The sequence below is a fragment of the Theropithecus gelada genome, chromosome 11, assembly GCF_003255815.1.
Source record: "Theropithecus gelada isolate Dixy chromosome 11, Tgel_1.0, whole genome shotgun sequence".
Taxonomy (NCBI): domain Eukaryota; kingdom Metazoa; phylum Chordata; class Mammalia; order Primates; family Cercopithecidae; genus Theropithecus; species Theropithecus gelada.
In genome coordinates this window covers 80,343,692-80,356,217 of record NC_037679.1, presented here as the reverse complement: position 1 = coordinate 80,356,217, position 12,526 = coordinate 80,343,692, and the positions used below count along the sequence as shown (strand labels likewise).

At 44.8% G+C, this 12,526-nt stretch overlaps 1 protein-coding gene across 2 annotated transcripts in view; it reads right to left on the bottom strand.

Moving 5' to 3' along the window:
- Positions 1-2,628: 2,628 nt before the first annotated feature.
- Positions 2,629-12,526, bottom strand: part of P2RX7 (purinergic receptor P2X 7) — a 50,011-nt gene continuing 40,113 nt past the window's right edge. The window contains exons 10-14 of one of the 2 annotated variants that reach the window (XM_025403443.1): positions 12,304-12,394; positions 10,228-10,293; positions 9,994-10,143; positions 6,851-6,952; positions 2,629-4,392 (exon numbers count right to left, since the gene is read on the bottom strand). In XM_025403443.1, the coding sequence (XP_025259228.1) occupies positions 3,895-4,392; positions 6,851-6,952; positions 9,994-10,143; positions 10,228-10,293; positions 12,304-12,394 (907 nt within the window). In that variant the 3' untranslated portion in view covers positions 2,629-3,894. The remainder of the gene's footprint in view (positions 4,393-6,850; positions 6,953-9,993; positions 10,144-10,227; positions 10,294-12,303; positions 12,395-12,526) is intronic. The other variant, XM_025403442.1, reaches the window with a different exon arrangement.

Below are 12,526 nucleotides of genomic sequence, written 5' to 3'. Positions count from 1 at the left end.
ATGCTCTTTCCTCCCCCACTCACTAGTTAAGTAGTACTCATCCTTCAGATTTTAGCTAAAACATTCCTTCCTCAGGTAGGCTGATCTTCCCAAATAGGCCAAATTCCCCTACTATAAGCTCTCATGCCATCATTTGCCTCTTCACCATGATACTCAGCACAAGTTGCAAGATTCCATTTGCTTGAATTATTTGATTAATTTCCGTCTCCTCATATCTCCATGAGACTGGCAACCTTATTTATCCTTAGTCTCTAGAGAGTGCCTCATTGAATAGTTGTTGAATGAATGCGTCCATGAATGAGTTAACTGTGATTTGGGGACCTTCTGAAAAGAAAGGAAAGATTTAAATAAACAAATTATACATTTTTTTTTTTTAATTATCAAAACAGTCACATTAAGGACACTTACATTGCCAGGCTAAAATCAGGAAGGGTTTAAAAAGTTATTCCCCTTTAGAAAGAGAAATGCAAGTCTATTACCAATACTATGTGAAATCAGCCAAGAGAAAGCAGATCCCTTCTCTTCTGACGCAGAGAGGAAGCCATGAATACTGGCAATTACCATAACAGAAGACTGTCTTTAAGTATAAGAAAACAGATCCTACAAAAACTCTCATTACCTTTGGTGATGCCATTATTTTCTACAGTAAACTAAAAATAAGAATACAAATATGACGCCTGTTATTGTAGGACGTGTCTGACATATTACACACAGTTGAAGTGACACATCACTGTCTTACCCAGAGCATCAGTGGGGAAGGTGATGGAAAACAGTAGATGGATCCAGTGATTATTTGTAATTTCACATTCTGACTCCGTCTGCGGCCTCATTAAGGTGATAGAAACATACTAGGAATAAGGCACCAAAGACAAAGGTACAAAGGCCCAGAGGCCATCAGAACGGAAAGATGTAACAGTAACATAGAATTCGTGGAGTAAAGAAATGTCAGCTCCAAAGAAATATTATGCATATTATGTAGGTATAATTATCCACTTTTTAAAATGTCTTTGAAAAGGTAGTAAAAATCAAAGTTCAATCTGGCATAATTAACTTGGTTCCTGAGTTTAAAGCCAGATAAAACCCTGTATCAAAAAACATTTTTATTCATGCTGTCTTACATGAATATAGTAGAAAGCTGCTGGTTTTTAAAAGGTATCAAAATGGTAACTCTTAGAATATGTATAAAAAAATTCACAGATCTTTGATCAGTCACAATATTTAATAGTGGTCTCTAAACTATTCGATAAAATGGCAGTTGTTTAGAAACAGATAAATAGCCAACTCTAGTGACCAAACCAGGAAAAGGAAAATCTGAAGCAGGATCCTAAAACCTGTCACTGCATTTTCATATTCTCGGCAGTTGATGTGTGGAAATGGTAAAGGTGTGGGTTGAAGTAGCTAGCACCCAGACTGCGTCAGTTCTGATTGGCTGCAAAGTGCAGGGTGTTAATGGCATAAAGGCAGCTTTTTAGTCACTTTCAGTCATGGAATTGTTTTGTTTTGTTTTGTTTTTTGTTTTCGAGACAGAGTCTTGCTCTGTCGTCCAGGCTGGAGCGCAGTGGCACTATCTTGGTTCATTGCAACCTCCACCTTCCAGGTTCAAGAGATTCTCCTGACTCAGCCTCCCAAGTAGCTGGGATTACAGGCGCCCACCACCACGCCCATCTAATTTTTGTATTCTTAGTAGAGACAGGGTTTCACCATGTTGGCCAGGCTGGTCTCGAACTCCTGACTTCAGGTGATCCACCCGCCTCGGCCTACCAAAGTGCTGGGATTACAGGCTTGAGCCACTGCATCCAGCCTTCAGTCATAGAATTGTGATGAGGATTGGAATGCATTGTGTAGCTCAGCAGTTAGATTTGATAGATTCCAAGGCTGGTCTGGTGAGTTACCTGATTTGGTCCATAGCCCTTCTAGAACTGTCCAGTGGAAACCTAAGTTCCTGAGAGTTCCAGGGTTAGTCTGGGCTCCCTAAGAACATTAGAACCAGGGAAGGTATGGGCTGAGTCTGTGTGCCCATTCGTCAGGCTTGCTCTCTGTTCCAGTTATCTGTTGCTGTGGAACAGACAAGCCCAAAACTTAGTGACTTAAGATAACAATTTGGTTTTCTGGATTTATGGGGCAGTTCTCATTTGGGATGTATCATGTGGCATCAGTCATATGTTAGTAGAATCACCTGAAGGCTTCTTCTCTCTCATGTTTGGTGACTGGGCTTCGATGGCTTGAAAGCTGGGGCTGGTCAGGCACTGTCCACATGGCTGCTTGGGCTTCCTCACAGCAGGGTGGTCTCAGGATAGGCAGACTTTTTTTTTTTTTTTCTTTTTTTTTTTTTTGAGACGGAGTCTCGCTCTGTAGCCCAGGCTGGAGTGCAGTGGCCGGATCTCAGCTCACTGCAAGCTCCGCCTCCCGGGTTCACGCCATTCTCCGGCCTCAGCCTCCCGAGTAGCTGGGACTACAGGCGCTGCCACCTCGCCCGGCTATTTTTTGTATTTCTTAGTAGAGATGGGGTTTCACCGTGTTAGCCAGGATGGTCTCGATCTCCTGACCTCGTGATCCGCCCATCTCGGCCTCCCAAAGTGCTGGGATTACAAGCTTGAGCCACCGCGCCCGGCCCAGACTTTTTTTTTTTTGAGATGGAGTCTCACTCTGTCACCCAACCTGGAGTGCAGTGGCACGATTTCAGCTCAATACAACTCCACCTCCCAGGTTCAAGTGTTTCTCCTGTCTCAGCCTCCTGATAGCTAGGACTACAGGTGCCCGCCACCATGCCCAGATAATTTTTGTATTTCTATTAGAGATATGGTTTCACCATGTTGGCGAGTCTGGTCTCGGACTCCTGACTTTAAGTGATCTGCCTGCCTTGGTCTCCCGAAGTGCTGGGATTACAGATGTAAGCCACCACGTCTGGCCAGGATAGGCAGACTTTTAAATGGAGTCTGGCTTCCCGGATAGCAAGAGTTCCAAGGGACAGGAAGTAGAAGCTGTCAGCTTCTTAAGACCAGGATCTGAAACTGACACAATGTCACTTCCACTTTTGGATAAAACAATCAGAGCCACCCATACTCAAGGGGAGGAGATAAACCCTTAAGTCTTGGGGGACTTGAGTGTCAAAGAATCTGTGGCCACCTTTAATCCTCTACATTCTCCAACCAGGACGAAAAGGGTTTGTTTTTAGTTGGACATTATCCTAGTCTGACCTCATAATGAAATGTTTTGCATTCACGTAGATCTTTACACATTAACAAGACAGTTAATGTGCAATGTCTGTCTCAATCTGTCCTCACAATATCTCTGAGATAGTAGTTGGGCAACGAGGAGACAGAGGCACAGAGGTGAGAGGCCTAGGGTCACACAACTTCCTAGGGACAGAGTTGAAACTGACATCTCAATCTGTTTGCTCTCAGTCTATGCAGAAGGATTCTGGTTTGTTTAACCAGGTCACTTTGCTGTCAGACACAGAGAGCTATAGAAGATGAAAGCACATTTCCCTTTGGCTAAAACTGGGGCCACAGAGCTTTGCAAGTGAAGTTCAAGTTGCTAGTAAAGGTCATGTTAATATGGCTACTGCAGCCCATGCTATCGGTAAGGACTCTTTTTTTTTTTTTTTTTTTTTTTTGAGACAGTTTGCTGTGCCTCCCAGGCTGGAGTGCAGTGGCACAATCTCGGCTCACTACAACCTCCGCCTCCCAGGTTCAAGTGATTCTCGTGCCTCAGCCTCCCGAGTAGCTGGGATTACAGGTGCACACCACTATGTCTGGCTGATTTTTGTATTTTTAGTACAAACGGGATTTTGCCTTGTTAGCCAGGCTGGTCTCCAACTCCCAACCTCGGGTGATCTGCCTGCCTCGGCCTCCAAAGGGCTGGGATTACAGACGTGAGCCATGGTGCCTGGCTTCAGTAAGGACTCTTGAAGCCACTGTACTGCCCTTCACTCTTGGGAAACTCTTTTCGGATCCTCCAGCGGCAGCAGCTGGGCAGGATGGCAAAGTCAGCCATGTCCTGGGAGCCGAAGCGCCAGGTGGCGTAGCACCTGTAGGCACAGTGCCGTAGCCGGCTGTTGGTGGAATCCACATCCAGCGCCAGCAAGGGCTCCTGGTAGAGCAGGAGGAACTGCAGGACGTGTCTGGACAGGACCAGCTTCCTGAACAGCTCTGAGGTGGTGATGCAGGCCCCTGGCTTTTTCCGGCAGCACAGCTCCTCCAGGCACCTGTGGCTCTTGGGGAGTTGGGACGGAAGGCAGCTTCCACACTGGCACCAGACGGGGCTGTCCCTGGATCTAGGAGTCGCCTCCTCTCTAAGCGGCTGCATCTCCCCTGGTTGTCCAGGAATTGGGGGTGGGTCATGGAGGGCCAGGGGCAGCTTGGACAAATCTGTGAAGTCCATCGCAGGTCTCTGAAAAAGCAAGTTTCCAAACCTATTAGCAATGACAAGCCCTCAGGTTCTAGGTTCTTTAATTTTATTAACTTATAAAGTTACATTTAATATTACATGAGTTATAGTAGCCGTCATTTATTAGGTGTAGAAATCAGGACCATGCATGTGTTCTGTAAGCATTGCCGCATTCAAGCCTTTGAAGATGCTTGTGAGGTAATGTATCCTTGTCTCTATTTTACAGATTTTTTTTTTTTTTTGAAAGAGGGTCTCACTCGCTTAGGCTGGAGCACAGTCATGTGACCTCTCAGCTCACTCTAACCTCCACCTCCCAGGTTCAGGCAATTTTCATGCCTTAGCCTCTTAAGTAGCTTGGATTACAGGTGTACGCCACCATGTCCAGCTAATTCTTTTGTATTTCTAGTAGAAATGGTATTTCAACATATTGGCCAGGCTGGTTTGGAACTCCTGACCTCAGGTGATTTGCCCTCCTCAGCCTCCCAAAGTGCTGGGATTACAGGCATGAGCCACTGCACCCGGCCTATTTTACAGATTTTGGAAAATGAAATTCAGAAAAGCTAGGCCTCTGTTGAGATGTCACCTCCTGTCCTGACTACCCTATCTAGCAGCTTTTCTCCCACGTGATTCCCTTATCACACTGTGGTATTCCACATTCTTCCCAGGACTTAGCACTATCGGAAATTTTTTTTTTTTTTTTTTTTTTTTTTTTTTTTTGAGACAGAGTCTTGCTCTGTCTCCCAGGCTGGAGTGCAGTGGCATGATCTTGGCTCAGTGCAACCTCCACCTCCCGGGTTCAAGCGATTCCTCTGCCTCAGCCTCCTGAGTAGCTGGGACTACAGGTGTGCACCACCACACCCAGCTAATTTTTATAGTTTTAGTAGAGACAGAGTTTCACCACATTGGCCAGGCTGGTGTTGAACTCCTGACCTCGAGTGATCCACCCACCTCAGCCTCCCAAAGTGCTGGGATTACAAGCGTGAGCCACCACACCCAGCCGTGACTTGGTTTTTAACAAAAATGTTTAAAAAGTAAAAATAAAAATAAAAAATGTTAAAAATAGAAAACAGTATATAGAATAAATACTCTTGTTGCCTAGGCTGGAGTGCAATGGTGCGATCTCAGCTCACCACAACATCTGCCTCCCAGGTTCAAGCAATTTTCCTGCCTCAGCCTCCCGAGCAGCTGGGATTACAGGCATGTGCTACCATGCCTGGCTAATTTTGGTATTTTTAGTAGAGATGGGGTTTCTCCATGTTGGTCAGGCTGGTCTCAAACTCCCGACCTCAGGTGATCTGCCCACCTCAGCCTCCCAAAGTGCTGGGATTACAGGCGTGAGCCACCAGCCATTTCTGTTCTTTAAGCCGCTTAGTGTATGGTAATTCAGCCCTAGGAAATTGAAGATGCCCAGCAGCCAGAACTGTTGGGGAGAGTGCGAATAAGAACAACCATTTTGTAGCACTGTTTGTTAGTATCCCCTAAAACTGAATATATGTCTGCCTTATGACTCAGCAATTCCACTCTTAGGTAACTGCCCAGTAGAGTACCGTATGTTGAGCATAGCAGCATTATTTGCATTAGCCCCAAACTGGACACTACCCAAATGTCCATCAACAGTAGGATGGCTGAGTAAGTTGGATGCTTATAAAACGGAATTATACAATGGGAATGAACTATACACAGCGTCATGAACGACTCTCGCAAAAATAATGTTAAGTAAAGGAAGCCAGACACTCAACCGAGTATGTACCACTTACACACTACATGATTCAACTTTTAGAAAATTCTAGCAGAAAGTAAAATTAATCTTTGAATACAGGATAATGACTACTTTTAAGAGAGGGCAGTTGGGTGGACTTGGTAGAGCCGAGGCGGGAGGATTGCTTGAGACCATCCTGGGCAACGTAGTGACACCTCACTTGTAATTTAAAAATATACATTTTTTTCTCTTTTTTTTTTGAGATGGAGTCTTGCTCTGTCACCCAGGCTGGAGTGCAGTGGCACAATCTCGGCTCACTGCAACCTCCACCTCCTGGGTTCAAGCGATTCTCCTGCCTCAGCCTCCTGAGTAGCTGAGATTACATGTACGCCACAACACCACCTGGCTGATTTTTGTATTTTTAGTAGAGACAGGGTTTCACCATGTTGGCCAGGTTGGTCTTGAACTCCTGACCTCAAGTGATCCACCTGCCTTGGCCTCCCAAAGTGCTGGGATTGCAGGTGTGAGCCACCATGCCCAGCCAAATTTTAAAAATTAAAAAAAACAGAAAGGGTAGTGATTGGAGCAGGGCATAAAAGGGACTCCTGCTAGTAATTTTCAGTTGTTTAATCTGAGTGCCGGTTACATGAGTATGTTTACTTTGTTCAAATCCATCAGTTTTGATTTGTACAAGTTTCTAGATGGGTTTATATTTAATAGTAAATTTTCTTTAAAAAATAAAGACAAAATGGTTTAACTTACTGGGACTTCTTGGCCCTTGACATGTTGCAGACTTCTCCCTAGTAGCTTCTGGTTCACCATCCTAATGTGGGATTCATCCACAAAGGACACATACTTTAATGTCTAGGAAAAGACGGTTTAAAAGTTTATCCATTTTTGTACAGAATTATCAAGAATTGCCTATCTAAAGGTGATTGTAATTCCTATTTGCCAAATGATAGACTATTGAACAAACTGGTTCAAAACTCTCATTGACCAAGAATAAATGATTTCTGAGTCTAAAAGTAAATCAGAAATGGAACCCCATGCTTTTTTTTTTCTTTTTTTGAGACAGAGTTTGCTCTTGTTGCCCAGGCTGGAGTGCAGTGGTGCGATCTTGGCTCACTGCAACCTCCGCCTCCCAGGTTCAAGTGATTATGCTGCCTCAGCCTCCTGAGTAGCTGGGATTACAGGCATGCACCTCCACGCCCAGTTAATTTTGTATTTTTAGTAGAGATGGGGTTTCTCCATGTTGGGCAGGCTGGTCTTGAACTCCCGACCTCAGGTGATCCCCCCCACTTTGGCCTCCCAAAGTGCTGGAATTACAGGCATGAGCCACCGCGCTGGGCAGAACCCCATGCATCTTAATTTGTAAATTCAACATAGCCACAGCTTACTGCTTAATGTTTTTACATTGGATTCCCCCAATTGCTGCGTACAATTTCTTTGTGGTATTATCTCAATTTCAGTAACTCTAGATTCAGTATCTCCAGAAAGTTGTACTATTGCAACTTAAATTATTTATATGTTTGTTAAATTTCATCTCATCTTGGGCCATTAAGTAGTGATTAGTTTTAGCTGTAAAGATGAACTTTTATTTCAAATTGTGAATGCATATACAATGGACAGTGAATTGTGCATTCAGCTACTGGAACAGGACAATCATGTTGCTGGCTCTTGTTGCCCAGGCTGGAGTGCAATGGCGCGATCCTAACTCACTGCAACCTCCACCTCCTGGGTTCAAGTGATTCTCCTGCCTCAGCCTCTGGAGAAGCTGGGATTACAGGCATGCACCACCACACCCCACTACTTTTTTGTATTTTTAGTAGAAACGGGGTTTCTCCATGTTGGCCAGGCTGGTTTTGAACTCTTGACCTCAGGTGATCCGCTCACCTCGGCCTCCCAAAGTGCTGGGATTACAGGCGTGAGCCACTGCGTCCAGCGAATCACCTTTGTTTTTAGGTACCAGAGATTTCTCTTTGGGGAAAATCATGGAGTTGAATGCAGAGGACCTGCTTAATAAAGTCCAATGGATTAATCAAATCAAAACAATACAGATGACGCTGAAATCTCTTTGACTACTCCTCCACCTAAGCTCCTTTCCAGAAGCAGCCACTGGTACAATTTTGTGTACATATATACAACCACACATATGTATATGTGTGTGTGTGTACACTTCTGTATATATAGAATATACATGCAGAAAATATATAGATTAGCTTCTGTGTCTAGTGGTTTTTTAATCCTATATATCATATAATATATATTGCTCTACAGTTTGCTTTTTTTTTCTTTTTTTTTAAAATTTATTTATTATTATTATTATACTTTAAGTTCTAGGGTACATGTGCATAACGTGCAGGTTTGTTACATATGTATACTTGTGCCATGTTGCTGTGCTGCACCCATCAACTCGTCAGCACCCATCAACTCGTCATTTACATCAGGTGTAACTCCCAGTGCAATCCCTCCCCCCTCCCCCCTCCCCATGATAGGCCCCGGCATGTGATGTTCCCCTTCCCGAGGCCAAGTGATTTTTTTTTTCTTTTAACAAATGTCTTGGAGATCTGCTCTTGTCAAGCCCTATAATTTTTTTTTTTTTTTTTTTTTTTTTTGAGACAGAGTTTCCCTCTGTCACCCAGGCTGGAGTGCAATGGTATAATCTTGGCTCACTGCAACCTCTGCCAACTAGGTTCAAGCAATTCTCCTGCCTCAGCCTCCCAAGCAGCTGAGACTTCAGGTGTGCACCACCATGCCTGGCTAATTTTTGTATTTTTAGTAGAGATGGGGTTTCACCATGTTGGCGAGGCTGGTCTCAAACTCTTGACCTCAAGTGATCTGCCTGCCTCAGCCTCCCAAAGTGTTGGGATTACAAGCATGAGCCACTGTGCCCAGCCTTGGGCCAATTATTTAACCTTCCTGTAGCTCAATTTCCTCATCCACAGAAAGAGATAATAGTAGCATCTGTCTACATCAGGTTGTTGTGAAGATTCAGTGAGTTAATGTATAAAGCATTTAGAAGTGCTGTGTAAGTGTTTGCCATTATTATTATCTATCTCATTTTTTTTAACTGGTGCCTGGTATTCCTTTCTATGAATTTACCATAGTTTCTTTCACCATTCACCTGTTGGATATTTGGTTAGATGCTATTTCTTCACTGTTAATAATCATATATGATTGATAATTTAATAAACAATCCTGCTTTGTACATCTTGCACTCGTGTATTGCTTGGGTACTCATGTGAGTATTTTTCTAGGGCAGGTATGGAGAACTGAAAATGCCAGGCTGTAAAGTATGTCCCATTTAAACATTAGTCACTGCCAAATTGTTCTCTAAAGTCGTTATTCTTTTCTCTTTTTTTTTGGCTATACCAATTTAATAAATGACAAAACAGACTGGGCTCAGTGGCTTACACTTGTAATCTCAGCACTGTGGCTGGCAGAGTGGGTGGATCATTTGAAGTCAGGAGTTTGAGACCAGCCTGGCCAACATAGCTAAACACTGTCTCTACTAAAAATATAAAAAGTAGCTGGGTGTGGTGGTGTGTACTTGTGGTCCCAGCTACTTGGGAGGTTGAGGCAGGAGAATCACTTAAACCTGGGAGGCACTCCAGCCTGGGTGATAGAGCAAGACTCCATCTGAAAATAAATAAATAAATAAATGACAAAATTGGCAAGTCCTGGATGTAAAAAATTGCCTTCCCTCTATCTTGCCCCTCCATTTTTTGTTTCTATTCTTCTCTAAGACCCAAGAATTTATCTGAGAGTTGGTTGATCGGGGTAGAGCCCAGAGATGTATCCACTACAGGATGAAGCCTGTGATTTGGGCCTAACTTTCGTTCATTGCTCAGTGATTTCACGGAATCTCTCCGTGTCTTGGTGTCCTGTGAACACAGGGGCCTCACCGGCTTTGGCTCCACAATGGACTCGCACTTCTTCCTGTAGTAGTATTCGTTGACCACACAGGGCTGACAGCACTTGCACCAGGGATAAACATGGGAGCGACAGTAGTTACTGGAGTAAGTGTTGATGAGGAAGTCAATGAACACAGTGGCCTGTGGAAAACGCAGACAAGCGCCACGTTAGTAACTTCCTTCTCTAAACCATTTTCCTAATGCGCGGAAAAGAGAATCTCTTACCAGACCGAAGTAGGAGAGGGTTGAGCCGATGTACACAACCAGCTGGATAATGTCAAATTTTCCTCCCTAAAAACAGAGTGGGAGAGTTTACTCAGGTGAAATTCAGAGCAGCGCTCTTTTGCTTCAGCGTGCAATGCTTGGTTCTATCAGGGAGCGGAGCCTCCTACTGTGACTTGGATAGACGCATTCAAGTGCTGGCAGAGGCAGAGACTACGCAGACTGAAACTGACTCTCAGGCATCCTGCTTCAGCCGTGCAGGGTGTGCTTAGACCCATAAAGGTTTTACATGAACAAGCACTGGGGCCCACACGTTAAAGAGAGACCCACCGAAGGGCTATCATTTCTTCATACAAGGTGAGGATTTCAGACAAGCTTCTTCTCCAAAAGGTTTGACATTACTTGAGAAACAGAGGGAAGGAATGTCTGGGTGGCCTCGTGATTTTTTTTTTTTTTTTTTGAGACAGAGTCTTGCACTATTGCCCTGGCTGGAGTGCAGTGGCGTGATCTCAGCTCACTGCAAGCTCCACCTCCTGGGTTCAAGTGATTCTCCTGCCTCAGCCTCCCAAGTAGCTGGGATGACAGGCACCCACTACCACACCCACCTAATTTTTTGCATTTTTAGTAGACAGGGTTTCACCATGTTGGCCAGGCTGGTCTTGAACTCCTGACCTCGTGATCCACCTGCCTCAGCCTTCCAAAGAGCTTGGATTACAGGCGTGAGCCACTGTGCCCGGCCCAGCCTCGTGGTTTTTATTCCCGGTGGTCTTTGCATTCTTTCAGCTATATGTCATTGCTTCTCGTCCTGCTTATCACCATCTTACATAGATAACATGCTCTTGGACACCATGTCGTGGGATATGTTGATTTTTGCATACCTGGCATCTTTTCCTTCTGTCTTCAGAGGGCAACACTCCAATTTTCTTTTCAGTCCATGTAGTGTGTGTGTGTGTGTGTGTGTGTGTGCGTGTGTGTGTGTTGAAGGGGCTGGGGTGTTGGCCTCTCCGCTGGCCCCTGAGCTGGGTTAGGGTTGGTTTGAGACCAACCATTGGGAGTATGGCATGACCCTGGTCACAGTGATTAGTTCAGGGGTGGGCATGTCATCCATAGTGGGCCAATCAGAGCCGATGACATTTGTCTGAGACCTTTGCTGAACCTTCTGGCAAAGAGGCATTTTCTTTTCACTGAGGTTGCTAAACCGGTCAGATCGAAGGTGCTGCTTGATACCTTCATAGAGAGATGGCTGGTCTGGGGATGATGCCAAGACCGAGCAGGACGTATATAAGACACAGAGGGTGGCCGGGCGCGGTGGCTCACGCCTGTAATCCCAGCACTTTGGGAGGCCGAGGCGGGCGGATCACAAGGTCAGAAGATCGAGACCACAGTGAAACCCCGTCTCTACTAAAAATACAAAAAATTAGCCGGGCGCGGTGGTGGGCGCCTGTAGTCCCAGCTACTCAGGAGGCTGAGGCAGGAGAATGGCGTGAACCCGGGAGGCGGAGCTTGCAGTGAGCCGAGATCGCGCCACTGCACTCCAGCCTGGGCGACAGCGCGAGACTCCGTCTCAAAAAAAAAAAAAAAAAAAAAAAAAAAAAAAAAAAAAAAAAAAAAAAGACACAGAGGGTGGCAAGTTCTTGATGATGATGTTGTTGTTTTAACACCTGGATTGATCCAACCATGCTTGTAGCTTAAAAATAACCCCTGGAATTTTTTCAGTTATGTGAACCCAAAAAAGCCCACTGAAAACATTTTTTTTTTTTCCCCTTAAGCCAATTTGAATTGGATTCTGTTCCTTACAAATTATTTTACAGGAGATTTCTTTCTCCCTCTTGTTAAGTGTCAGAGTATTTTTAAAGCCGAATGTTAGAATTGCTTTCCAGGCCCACTCCTGCACTCGTCAGATGACTCATTCAGGGACAGCACCCCGAGGACATCTTCTTCCTCTTTTATGCCATGTGCGAAATGCCCAGTGCTAGCTAATGGCTGTGACCAAAACCCTTTCCTCCATGGAGGCCCCACAGCAGTAATTAGGACACAGTCATAGGATGCCGGTACCCGGAGCTGGGAAAGGAGACTCACGGTGCCAAAAACCAGGATGTCAAAACGGATCCCAAAGACTTTTATCAGAGTCCGTTTCTCAACACTGTTTTCCTTGTAGTACTTGGCATATCTGTAGGAAGAAAAGGATCTGTATTTATAAGATCTCTTTGAAGGTGTTGGGCTTTGGGGGTTTTTTTTGAGACAGGGTCTCACTCTGTTGCCCAGGCTGGAGTGCAGCACCGGGATTACCGCTCACTGCAGC